At 31.3% G+C, this 12,657-nt stretch overlaps 1 protein-coding gene across 1 annotated transcript in view; it reads left to right on the top strand.

Moving 5' to 3' along the window:
- Nucleotides 1-9,103: 9,103 nt before the first annotated feature.
- The window catches only part of LOC102601496 (lipoyl synthase, chloroplastic), a 5,539-nt gene continuing 1,985 nt past the window's right edge, over nt 9,104-12,657 (top strand). Inside the window, exons 1-3 of the mRNA XM_006349742.2 lie at nt 9,104-9,791; nt 10,351-10,441; nt 10,554-10,711. Coding sequence (XP_006349804.1) covers nt 9,280-9,791; nt 10,351-10,441; nt 10,554-10,711 — 761 coding nt within the window. The 5' untranslated portion in view covers nt 9,104-9,279. The remainder of the gene's footprint in view (nt 9,792-10,350; nt 10,442-10,553; nt 10,712-12,657) is intronic.

Here is a 12,657-nt window from a genome sequence, read left to right as displayed (position 1 = left end):
AACTATGACAATTATTTGACTAAAGTGTAAAAGTTTGGGACTATTGAGAGAATATCTTTTAACCTAATTAATACTATTTGCCACTTCTATCCAATTTTGAAGACTTTAAAGACTCCTACCTAATTGACTAACTATCCCTTTTAATAGACCTTCCCAATAGACTGACTGGTGAGTTTTGATGTAGTTTTTTTTCTATGATGTGAGATATCTAGTATGTCAACTAGCTATAGATCCATTTAAATATGTTATATATATAATGTCAATTTTATCTTTCCTTGAAAGGGTACTCATGAAACACAAGTACTAGGTTTGCTCTATTTTGTTTATTCGATTCTCCCGCTTGCCCAGGAAATGAGTTACGTAGCGGTTATCTTAGGGTTAGGGAGGGAATAGCCTTTTAAGTCTACTAGCAGCAATTCCATAGCTATCTGAAAATACATTTTCTTTTTTTCTTAAGCATCTGGCCTATTCCTTAATGTTAGCTCAGACACTAGGCAATAGAACGAAGTTAGTTCCTAATTTTCACAGTTTTTGCAGTGCTTCCTCTACCCATCTCGATCAAAAACTCCTTCTTTCCTCGTCCGAGGGACTTTTTCTTTAGAATTTCTTAATAGAAAGAGGAAATTCGCTGTTCAAAAGAGAATACATATCTCCCCATGAATCGTATGTTTGTAACAATAGGGGAAAAGGCTAAAATATTCACTCATATGTAAGGATGATTAGGTATTTTTGACGGGTAGTACTTTTGGTTAAACTGAAATAGTGTTGCTACCTAGACAATAGTTTTCAAAGCAGGACATTAGTTCATTTTCAAGTACGTGCATCAAGCATATCTAATACAATAGGTTAAAATCTAGTGATAATGTAAAAATTCCTTACAAGTATATACTCTTCTCTTTATTATACCCTAATGAATCGTATGTTTGTAACAAAATAGGGGAAAAGGCTAAAATATTCACTCATGAGTAAGGATGATTAGGTATCTTTGACGGGGTAGTATTTTTGGTTAAAATGGAATGATGTTGCTATCTAGACAATAACTTTCAAAGCAGGACATTAGTTCATTCTCAGATACGTGCATCGATCATATCTAATACAATAGGTTAAAATCTAGTGATAATATAAAAATTCCTTACAAGTACATACTCTTCTCTTTATTATACCCTAATGTAATTAGACAAAATATGAAAAACCAAGATTTCCAAATTTTATTGTCATTATAGGTCAAATAAGTTCCAATATAAGTGTTAATTATATAGGAAATTATTTTTTTCCATTACTAATAATTATGTCTCAAATCACAAATTAATTGAAATCAACTATTAAATTTTTCAATGTCCATGCCAATTAAAGTAAATTTGAGGTGTGTGAAACTCATTCACACCAATATAATTATGTATTTGATATATCAATATTCTCTGAAACAACATGTAAAAAATATGCATCTATATGCATATGAAAATAAAATGAAATTAAATTCTACGAATTGATAGCATACAAAAATAAATAGATGTGAGACAGTACCTTAATATCACTTTCAATACTTTTGACTTTCTTGACCCAAAGTGGTATCAATACAGCAGGTACCAATAGCATTGTCAATGACTGCATTTGATACATAAATATTCAAGTAAAATACTAGTCAGAAAAATTAGCGACAAACAAATTTTATATCTAAATAACAAAATTCGTATTAGAAAACTTACCAGAACCAAGCAAAAACAAACATGCCTCGTCATTTTTGATGAACTTAAATTCGTTTCTCGATAGATAGATGTATGTATAATTCTGGATGATTGATTAGAAAAAATTAGAAAACTTGTGTTAATTCAACATAAAATATCAAAAATAAATTAATAAATTGAAAATTGAATCTAAAAGTTCAAGTTACCTCTAGTACTTGATTATTCAATGTAAAATTCTCCCTAGTCAATGGAATTATATCATATATATATATTTAGTCAAGATATGGGTTCTAAAAAGTCAAAAATATTTAATTGTGGATAAAAAAGATGGCCAGTTATTTATTGTTTTTCCCTTCTTAGTCTACTATTTTTCTTTATGTTGGTCCAATATTTCATTAAATATTTTTAAAGAAAATTAATTATAGATAATCCAATTCTAAGGATGGTCATTTAATAAATAAAGCTTAAGTTTAAAAAGGAAAATCACTTAAAGTTGACCAATTAAAAGAAAAACAAATATCTTATTTCATTAATATAACCAAAGTTAATTTTTCTTTCTCTTTTCCTACCATTGAATAATGATTTTTTTGGTCCCACACAAATTAAAATATGCCAAGAAGAAACAAAGAAAAATAATAATAAGAAAGGCATTAGGAATTCACTATTTGAATAAGGATTCTTAATAGTTTTTATATTTTTAATTACCATAACAACTAAGAAAATTTGCATCATCTCTCCATTTTAAAGAGATTTAGGTTCGAGCATTGAAAATGAAGTAATTTTTAGTACATAAGACTTTACTTCAAAATGAAATTTGGGCACGGATACTAATTAATCGACCTCAAAATAGATTAGCGATAAATTATTAATTTTTTTTTTATCTACGAGCTAATTAATGATAAATTTTATAACTAATTATATTGATTATTTTTGCAAGTCTAACCACAGTGAATATTCCTTCCTACTCATTACCTACTATATAAACAATCTACTACTTGTATGTCTTGTAATTATCAAAAAATCTTTTTTAATTAATGTATTATATGTTTAAAATTATATTACCTACCTAATGAATATTGATTGTTTTCCCTTATTATTTTTCCTAGAATGGCTTTTGTACCTAGATTTCAAAATATCAAATATCTTTCCTTCTAAAGGGTCACTCTAGTCAACTTGAGAAGTAACTTACTATAAATAAAATAATAATTTATATATACCTCACTATTTATATTCTAAATAAAACTATCACATAAAAAGTTATCATTTTGATTCATTTGAGTTGAATTCTTCAAAAATGTCACAATTTTCATTTGTATCTTTATTTGATAAGTATCTTGTGGCTTCCCTTTGCAAAATTGTCCTATTTTTAGGTTTATTTCTTCACTTAGCCTCAATTTTTCTTTTCAAAGATCCAAATTGTTCATCACCTTATGAATTATTAGAATCTTCTAATAATATAAATCCACCAATTTCATCAAACCCCACAAATCTTAGCCATTTACTTTTTGGCCTACTTGGTTCTCAAAAAGCATGGCATTTTAGGAAAAATTATATTGAATCATGGTGGAGGCCAAATGTGACAAAAGGGTACTTGTTTCTTGATGTGGCCCCTAATGCAACTTTGTTACCATGGTCCAAAAATTCACCCCCTTATAAAGTTTCAAAAAATATAACCAAATTGGTACAAGAAACACAACATGTTGCACCAATTCAAGCTAGAATGGTACATGGTATCATGGAAGTTTTGGAACAAGAACATGAAGGTGTTAGATGGGTGGTTATGGGGGACGACGATTCGATGTTTTTCGTGGAAAATATTGTTGATGTTCTTGCAAAATATGATCATAACAAGTACTACTATTTTGGGGCTCAAAGTGAATATATTTTGTCAAATTTTTGGTTCTCTTTTGATCAAGGTTTTGGAGGTGCTGGATTTATTATGAGTTTTCCATTGGCAAAAGCATTGGCTCAAGATATTGAGAGTTGTTTGAGGAGATATCCATTTTTAAATTCTGCTGATCTTATTACTATGGTTTGCATTGTGGATCTTGGAGTTGGTTTTACTCCTCTTAAAGGTCTTCATCATGTAAGTTGCTCGATCTTTCTAAAAAATGTTATTTGTATTCGTATCGAAAGTCAATCAATATATCTCCCCCCTTTTCATTTGTTTGGTGAAGATGTGCTATTCCGTCTGTTTTGCTTATTGGATTCTTCAAAAATACTGATAGGTGTGATTAGGATTTTCCAAAAACTATGTCTACTAATTTTGAAAGATTCAACACACATTGATTGATATCTTTTAAAAGTCTGCAGTAACATAGAAAAAATTTCATGTCTTACCCCAAATAAAAAGAAATTTGTATGCTTATATACATTAAGTCATTAACAATATACACAAATTTTTATGTTATCAACATTATATAACTTATTATAGTATGTTAGTTATTATTTTTCAGGTTACTAATTTGTTCATATTTCTTATAAGAAAAAAACTTTTGTTATTATTTTATAAGTAACATGATTATGTAGATATTTTACACTAGTATTTATTATTATTATTTTTCTTTTTTTGGACAAGTGCTTTCTATTATGGAATAGCATTTACAAACAACATCTATTGTTTGTAATTTTTGATTGTTAGTTTGACTTATAATATTTAAATTTTTGCTTGCAGCTCGATATGCGTGGTGATATTTCAGGATTATTATCGTCGCATCCAAAAACACCATTATTATCACTTCACCATATTGATTCTATAGCGCCAATTTTCCCTTTAATGGATCGTGCAAAATCATTAAAACACCTTATGAAAGCAGCAAAATTCGATCAATCTCGTTTGTTACAACAAACAATATGTCACCATAGGCTTAGTAATTGGACATTTTCAGTATCATGGGGATATTCAGTTCAAATTTATGAAAAAATTATGCCAAGAAGTCATTTAATTAAACCTATTCAAACATTTAAAACTTGGATTAAAAAACCTAAGAGTCCTCCGTATTATATGTTTAATACAAGGCCGCGTACAAATGATTCTTGTGAAGCTCCTCATGTCTTTTTCTTCAAAACTATTGGGAAGATGAAGAACAAAAATGAAATTTGGACAACGTATTTCCGATCGGAGGCGCGGGGGCTACCAAGTTGTTCGATCGATGGCAACCATTCGGTAAATTATGTCAACAAGATTCAAGTTTACTCTCCTAGAGCAAAACGTACTGAGGTAATTAGTTCTTTTTCTTTTATATATTTATACACATATACATATAATTTAATATATATCGATATCGTAGTACTATTTTCACATATAGACATTGAATTTTACCACTATAAACTAAAGATAGAAAATTGCTATTTCATACATGAGTAAAGGTTACACATAAGTTACTGAATTTCGAAAAATCCACACCTAAAGCTTTGGATTCGAACTTAATTATAATACAATACAATTTTCTTATATGTTCTACATTTAATTATTTACAATTCACCATAATTTGCGTATTTCTTTTTGACTATATATAATTATTAAAATTTAATAATAATTTGTTTTTTTTTGTCTTTTTTTTTCTTCAGATGGATCGATGTGAATGTTGTGATATTATTCACACAAGTGGTTCAAACAAGGCAACGATTAAATTGAGGGAATGCTTTACTAATGAGAAAATTGCTTAGTCAAAGTACAAATTATATTACTCATAGATGTTTACTAGTAGTACTATATTATTGTGCAAATTATATGGGTAATTCTTCCCCCCAAAGGGTATATGCAAAGTATTTTGGTATTTGAAATTCAATCACTCGATTAGTTCAAATTGATATTGCATATGACGTGAGACAATAGATTTTAAATACACATGCAATATATCAAAAGTGGTGCATAAAAAACACACCAAAATATATATATTGGGCCAAAATTATTTTTGAATTGACTTTCATACCGAATTTTAGGTTTTTTATGATTGAAAATTTACGTTCTAATTAATCACGATCATGCTGCATGTTATTATTATAGATGACCTAGACGAAGTTACATAAAGATGATGAATAACTCAACATAAATTCAATTAGTTGACGTCTCAATATAAATATCAAACACATAATTAAAAAAATTTAAATTAAAAACAAAAAAGGAATTTTACTCTGTTGACCTTCCTAGACATATGAATATCTCTTTCCAAAATTGGAAAAAAACATAAATTAAAACTTAAAAAAGAAATATTTCAACTCAAGTACTCAGTCCATCCATTCTTATTGTTCATTATTGACTTAAACATCTTTTAAAAAGTAATAAAGAAAATGACCACTTTACTATATCACCTTTTTTGAATATAACAAATAAAATGCCTTGAATGAAAAAATGTCTATAATTAAAATAAATCAAGAACAAAATAATAAATTATCTCTTAATTTCTTAAATTCTTAATGCATCATATGTTTAAATTATTCTATTTACCTTTAAAAGGAATAAAATTGTTTGTCCTTATTATTTTTCCTTTTATAGCTATCTTTTTAAACATATGCCATTATATTTCAAATATTATAAATGTTTTCCCTTCTAAAGTGTCACCCTAATCAACATACATATCCTTAAAAAAAATCATACATATCCTAAGCTTTCATCTTTATATTAAAAAAAAACTATATATTATCACAAAAAGTTGCATTTTTCTTCATTTGAGTTGAATTTTTCATTCACAATTCACCAAAGACAAAAAAAAATGTTACAAAAAATTTGCAAAGTTTTCTATTTTCATGTCTACTTCTTTACTTAGCCTCAATTTTTCTCTTCAATGATCCAAATTCTTCATTATTAATATCTCACTTGATTTCATCAAATGATACAAATCTTAGCCATTTAGTTTTTGGCCTAATTGGCTCTGAAAAAACATGGCACCATAGGAAAAATTACATTGAATCATGGTGGAGGCCAAAAGTGACAAGAGGGTATTTGTTACTTGATGTGTCCCCTAGTGCAAGTTTATTACCATGGTCCAAAAATTCACCCCCTTATAAAGTTTCAACAAATATAACCAAATTATTACAAGAAACTCAACATGTTGCACCAATTCAAGCTAGAATGGTACATGGTATCATGGAAATTTTTTAACAAGAACATGAAGGTGTTAGATGGTTGATTATGGGGGGCGACGATTCGATATTTTTCTTGGAAAATCTAGTTGATGTTCTTGCAAAATATGATCATAACAAGTATTACTATTTTGGAGCTTCAAGTGAGTGTATTTTGTCAAATTTTTGTGACTCTTTTAATCAAGGTTATGGTGGTGCTGGATTTATTATGAGTTTTCCATTGGCAAAAGATATTGAGAGTTGTTTAAGGAGATGTCCATTTTTAAAATCTGCTCATCATATTACTATGGCTTGTATTGTGGATCTTGGAGTTAGCTTTTCTCCTCTTAAAGGTCTTTATCAGGTACGTTGTTCGAATTTTTCAAAAATGTTGTTTCATTCGTATCAAGTTGAGTACCAATATATATATATCTCTATCATTATGCGTTTCTATGCTTACACTAGTTAAATCAAGATTTATGTCATAGACGCTGATAGTATATAACACAATTTTACGTTGTCAATTTATATAGTTTAATTTTTAGTTTTATTTTGACTTATAATTCACGATTTTTCTCTTGTAGATTGATATGCACGGTGACATTTCAGGGTTATTATCGTCGCATCCAAAAGCACCATTAATGCCACTTCACCATTTTGATGCTATAACTCCCATTTTTCCTTCAATGGATCGTACACAATCAATAGAACACTTTATGAAAGCAGCAAAGTTTGATCAATCTAGGATGTTACAACAAATAATATGCCACCACAGGCCTAGCAATTGGACATTTTCAGTATCATAGGGATATTCAATTCATATTTATGAGAAAAGTATGCCAAGGAGTCATTTAATTAAACCTATTCAAATATTTAAAACTTGGATTAAAACTCCTAAACCTCCATATTAATATGAGGTCGTCTGCGAAAGATTCTTGTGAAACTCCTCATGTTTTTTTTCTTGAAATCTATTGGAGAAACATGCAATAAAAATGAAATTTGGGCAACGTATTCCCGATCGACGATGCGGTGGTTGCCGGATTGCCCTATCGGCAACCATCCGGCAAATTATGTCAACAAGATTCAAGTCTACTCTCCTAGAATAAAACGTATAGAGGTAATTAGTTTTTTTTCTTTTATTTTTACTTTTGCCTTTTATATACACATAATATACATTCTTTAGTATATTTTGTAATTGGAGTGAAAATAGTGTCATATTTGATAGAAAACTAGGGAATTTTTAATTTCTAGAGCGGGACTTCTTGACATAAATTTAAACTAATCGAATTCTGCAGTATGTGACTAATTAATGCTCACATATTAATTACATTTAACTATTTATAATTCACCATAATTTGTATGTTTCTTTTTTTATTATAATTGTTAAAAATAAATATTAATATGTTTTTTTTTTTGCCTATTTTTTTCAGATGGATCGATGTGAATGTTGTGATATTATTCACAAAACAGGTTCAAACACGGCACAGATCAAATTGAGGGAATGCTTTACCAATGAGAAAATTGCTTAGTCAAATTATATAACTATATTACTCATTGATGTTTACTAGTAGTATTATATTATTGTACAAATTCTATGGTTAATTGTTTCCAAAAAGAAATATAAAACTAATTTTCCTTAATTATATTGTGGTATTTTAAATTTAAGTCGCTCAATCAGTACCGATCGATGTTATATATAACGAGGTATAATAAAAGACGCAAATATATAAAAGAAATGCTTGGTGTGTATATTATCCACAAAAACAAAATGTAACCTTCTAATTATGATCACTATTTTATCATTACCGCTATATAAGATTAATAATTTTCGAATATGAGTTCTATTTATATTAGTTAGTATATAATAATAGCTTTGACTTTCAATGTTAAATTTTATATAAATCGTAAAAGTGTGTAAAACTATAAATCAAATATTGTATTAATTTTTCTAACTAATTTGCGATACAATTTCACTTCAATAAACGCAGGGGCATATTTGTCATGTTGCGTGCAAGTTCACAAGGATTCAATAATTTCTATTTTAATCATATTATAGCTATGCATATTTCTGTGAGACGAGGATTTATCGAAACAATGTTTGTCTCTACCTCTCAAAACAAGGATAAGATAATTTGCATACATTATATTCTCTCTGAACTCAACTTGTAAAATTACATTGGATTTGTTGTTTTTATTTTGGGATGAACTCCTTTCTCGTCATATAATAATGTGAAATCATTATATGAACTCATAATCTTCAAATCAGGAATCCGACTCGACTCGGACAAAAGTATTTTATTACTTAGTCTTTTTTTTTTGTAAAATAAAATAAAATAAAAAATTTAGTAACCAATTTCATGAATAGGAAGTTTAGCAATATAGCTAACCTAACAACTTCAGGCGGAGTCTACAATGGTGAATCCCAAAATTTAATCCGCCATAGCCAAAAGCTTCTTTCAATGTTCTTCATTCAACATTTCTCAGGTCAATTCGAATTCCTCTAATTCCTGAAAATTTTCCCATTTCTCCAATGTCTGGCTCTTCATCTTCTTCTGTATACTTTCCTCTTCATAAACCTCTCAACAAATCCACCCCTTTTTCTCCCAATTCTCAAGTTTTTTCATCAAAAGGAAGAATTTTAGGCCGACCCATTAGATGCGAATCATTGGAACTGAAACCCAAATCGCCACCCTCAAATGGGTCGGTGTATCCCGGCGGAATGGGGCCGTACACAGGGAGAGATCCGTCGGTGAAGAAACCAGGTTGGTTGAGGCAAAAAGCACCACAAGGGGAGAAGTATGAAGAGGTGAAGGAAACGCTATCTGGCCTTAAACTTAACACTGTTTGTGAAGAAGCTCAGTGTCCTAATATTGGAGAGTGTTGGAATGGTGGTGGAGATGGTATTGCTACTGCTACAATTATGCTTCTTGGAGATACTTGTACGCGTGGGTGTAGATTTTGTGCTGTTAAGACTAGTAGAAATCCTGCTCCTCCTGATCCTATGGAACCTGTTAACACTGCTAAAGCTATTGCCAGTTGGGGGTAATTTTTCTCTCTGTATATAACATGTTGCTAGGAGCTTTTTTCTTTCTTTTGAATTGATAATGGTGTAGTATTAGAATGAAATGGGCCCAAAATAGAGCGCGTTTGCCAAGAGTATTTCTAATTTGATTAGAGCTTGTCACTTGTTGAGGTAGGGATCAGTGTGAGCTTTTGAGAATTGGAATGAAATCGGCTCCTATAGAGCGGATAGAGAATGATCTAGCCTTTCCTGACTATTGAGATTAATGTGTAGTTGATTGATTGTTAACGATTAGTATTTTGTAGTCACTAGCAAAACTCATTTGCATTGTGCTTGAATTTGTGTAATCGATGTAGAATATTGCCTATAGGAATGGAGTACCATATGAAACAACTTCATTTAGGGTGTCTGATGGAAATAAGCCCTGATTAAACTGATATGTACCGAATGTTCCTGCTTGTGTTTTTGCAAAGTTGAAGCTTTTTTTATTGCTATCACAATACCCGGAAGTAGCTTATGTTTTTATGGTGAATTTCGTGTATAAGTTATGAAAAGGAGTTCCTTGATTTTCTTCTGCAGTGTGGATTACATTGTCTTAACTAGTGTTGATCGTGACGATATACCTGATGGAGGGAGTGGTCACTTTGCTGAAACAGTCAAAGCCATGAAGGTCCGGAGTTGATTTTATTAGTAAACCCAGTGTATATTGTGTTATTCAAACATATGGTACATGATTGGATCAAGTGCAACTAACTGGGTTTGTGCCTATATGATTTTCTCAGTTGCTCAAGCCTGATATCATGGTCGAGTGTTTAACTTCTGATTTCCGTGGTGATCTAAGTGCTGTGTCTACTCTAGTTCACTCTGGATTAGACGTTTTTGCACACAATGTCGAAACTGTGAAACGACTTCAACGTATTGTTAGAGATCCTAGAGCAGGGTAAGTTCTGGAAAACTCTTTCTTCTTCTCAATTTGGTGCTGTGAATACTCCTATTTTTTTGTCATTTACAGCTTTTCTTGATGAGTTTGTCATTTTTATCTTTTCTTTATGAGCTTGTCATTTATAGCTTTTCTGTACAGCCAGTTGGTTTTGCCAGATGTTAGAGACTTGATGTGTGTACTCTGAACTGAAATATTGATCTATACCATTGTTGTCCCAAACTTGATGATTTACTGACCATTTATTAAGGAAGAGTACATGCAAGAATATTACAGTTGGTGTTGCCTTTTCTTTTTTAATCATTAATATGTTGGGTTTTTCCTCTGCTAAGTGATGACTTATGGATGAAACTTGAGCTCGACATTTTGGTATTTTTGGCAATTCTAACTATCCCCTTAGTAAGGCCATCTTATGGTCATATTGTAAATTTTTTCGAACGGTTATGGTCAAAATGTATTTGTGTGCTTCCTATCAAATTTTGAATACTCCTACTGATGGAGGATAGCATATTCCTCCTTCATTAATTACTTTGAGGACTGGGAGGAGGTCCGTTTATTGTTTAAGGCACAGGGAGGGAGGGTGCTATCTGCTCAATTGAAGGTTTAGTATTAGATATGGATTTTTAAGTTTCAACTCGAAGCTTTATTGGTGTAGGTGAGGAAAAACCCAAAATAGTCCTTACTTTTGGGCATTAACTCAGAATCATCTCTTAAATATATGGTGGAGCACTAATAGGCCTCCAAGTATTCAAATTGATCTTTCTAAACAAACGGCAGAATCACAGAAGTGCCAAATCTGCACATGTCTGGTTCTCAAATATAAAGAAAAGCTCTTTTCCCATGCTTCTGGTTACTTTTGATTTTTGAAGAAGCACCTAACAATATTTATAGGCATACGCCATACTCATACCAAGTGGAGAAAAATCTTTGAAATTACATAGAAGAAAATGTGAACTGAGAATATTAAGTTTAAATGAATCTAATAAGAAACAGACAAAATATGAAGATGAAATTTAAAAGAATCCATTTAGATGTGTGAAGTGGTCTAGGTTCATGATAATGCATTGTGCTATCTAAATTCATACTACAACGAGTTACAGTGGAGTGGGAGAAGAAATTGGTGTGGAAGTGGGTGTCAGGGGATGGTGGATGCTTTGTACCCAAAAGAGAAGTTTAAGCTCCCTCAGTTTCCATGAACTTTTAGAGTTAGAGGGTACATTAGTTACTGTCAGGTTGCTGAGTGGCTATTTTCACGAGGACAGGTAGCTCAAGGTTTAGGAAGCATAAAGTTTTGTGAATTAGAACTTCTAGAATGGCTGGTACTCCATCTCCAAGCAAGACTCAATTGAAATTGTTACTTTATCAAGTTATCTGACAGCAATTAAAGCATCAAACTAATGAAAGTCTCCTCTTTTGGACTTTGCTCTCTCTTCATCAAACACTGTGCTATATTCCCAAGCATGCCAAAGTAAAAAAGGACCTCAGTGGTTTAATGAGGAAAATTGACTATCAGGCATCAGCTTACCTCTTCTAATGTTGTTCCTGATAAAAGAAGAAGACGATCCAATCATAGCTAATGGAATCACTTCTGGGCAACATTACAAGTTCTGCTCTCTCTCTCTCTCTCGCAAACTGAGTTGGTTCATAGTTACAATTGACTCTGTTTATTTTCCACTAGAGTAAACAATGACTTAAACCCTTCGGGATGGCCCAGTGGTTTGGGCTTGGGACTTCCATGTTGGAGGTCTCAAGTTCGAAACCCCTTGCCAGCGAAAGCAAGGGGTTTGCCTTCTGGGTCGAGCTCGTCGCACCGGGCTTGCCTAGTGCGGGTCACCTTTCCTATGTGGTTTGCGAGCTATTGCATAGGAGCGGGGGTTTTACCCTGTGCGCACCCAAAGGGTAGTGGCTGCGGGTTTCCCTTGTCATCAAAAAAAAAAAAAAAAAAA

Source organism: Solanum tuberosum, unplaced genomic scaffold (assembly GCF_000226075.1).
Source record: "Solanum tuberosum cultivar DM 1-3 516 R44 unplaced genomic scaffold, SolTub_3.0 scf00114, whole genome shotgun sequence".
Lineage (NCBI taxonomy): Eukaryota > Viridiplantae > Streptophyta > Magnoliopsida > Solanales > Solanaceae > Solanum > Solanum tuberosum.
The sequence above is the reverse complement of the archived record's forward strand: the minus strand, read 5'-3'. Positions and strand labels throughout refer to the sequence as shown.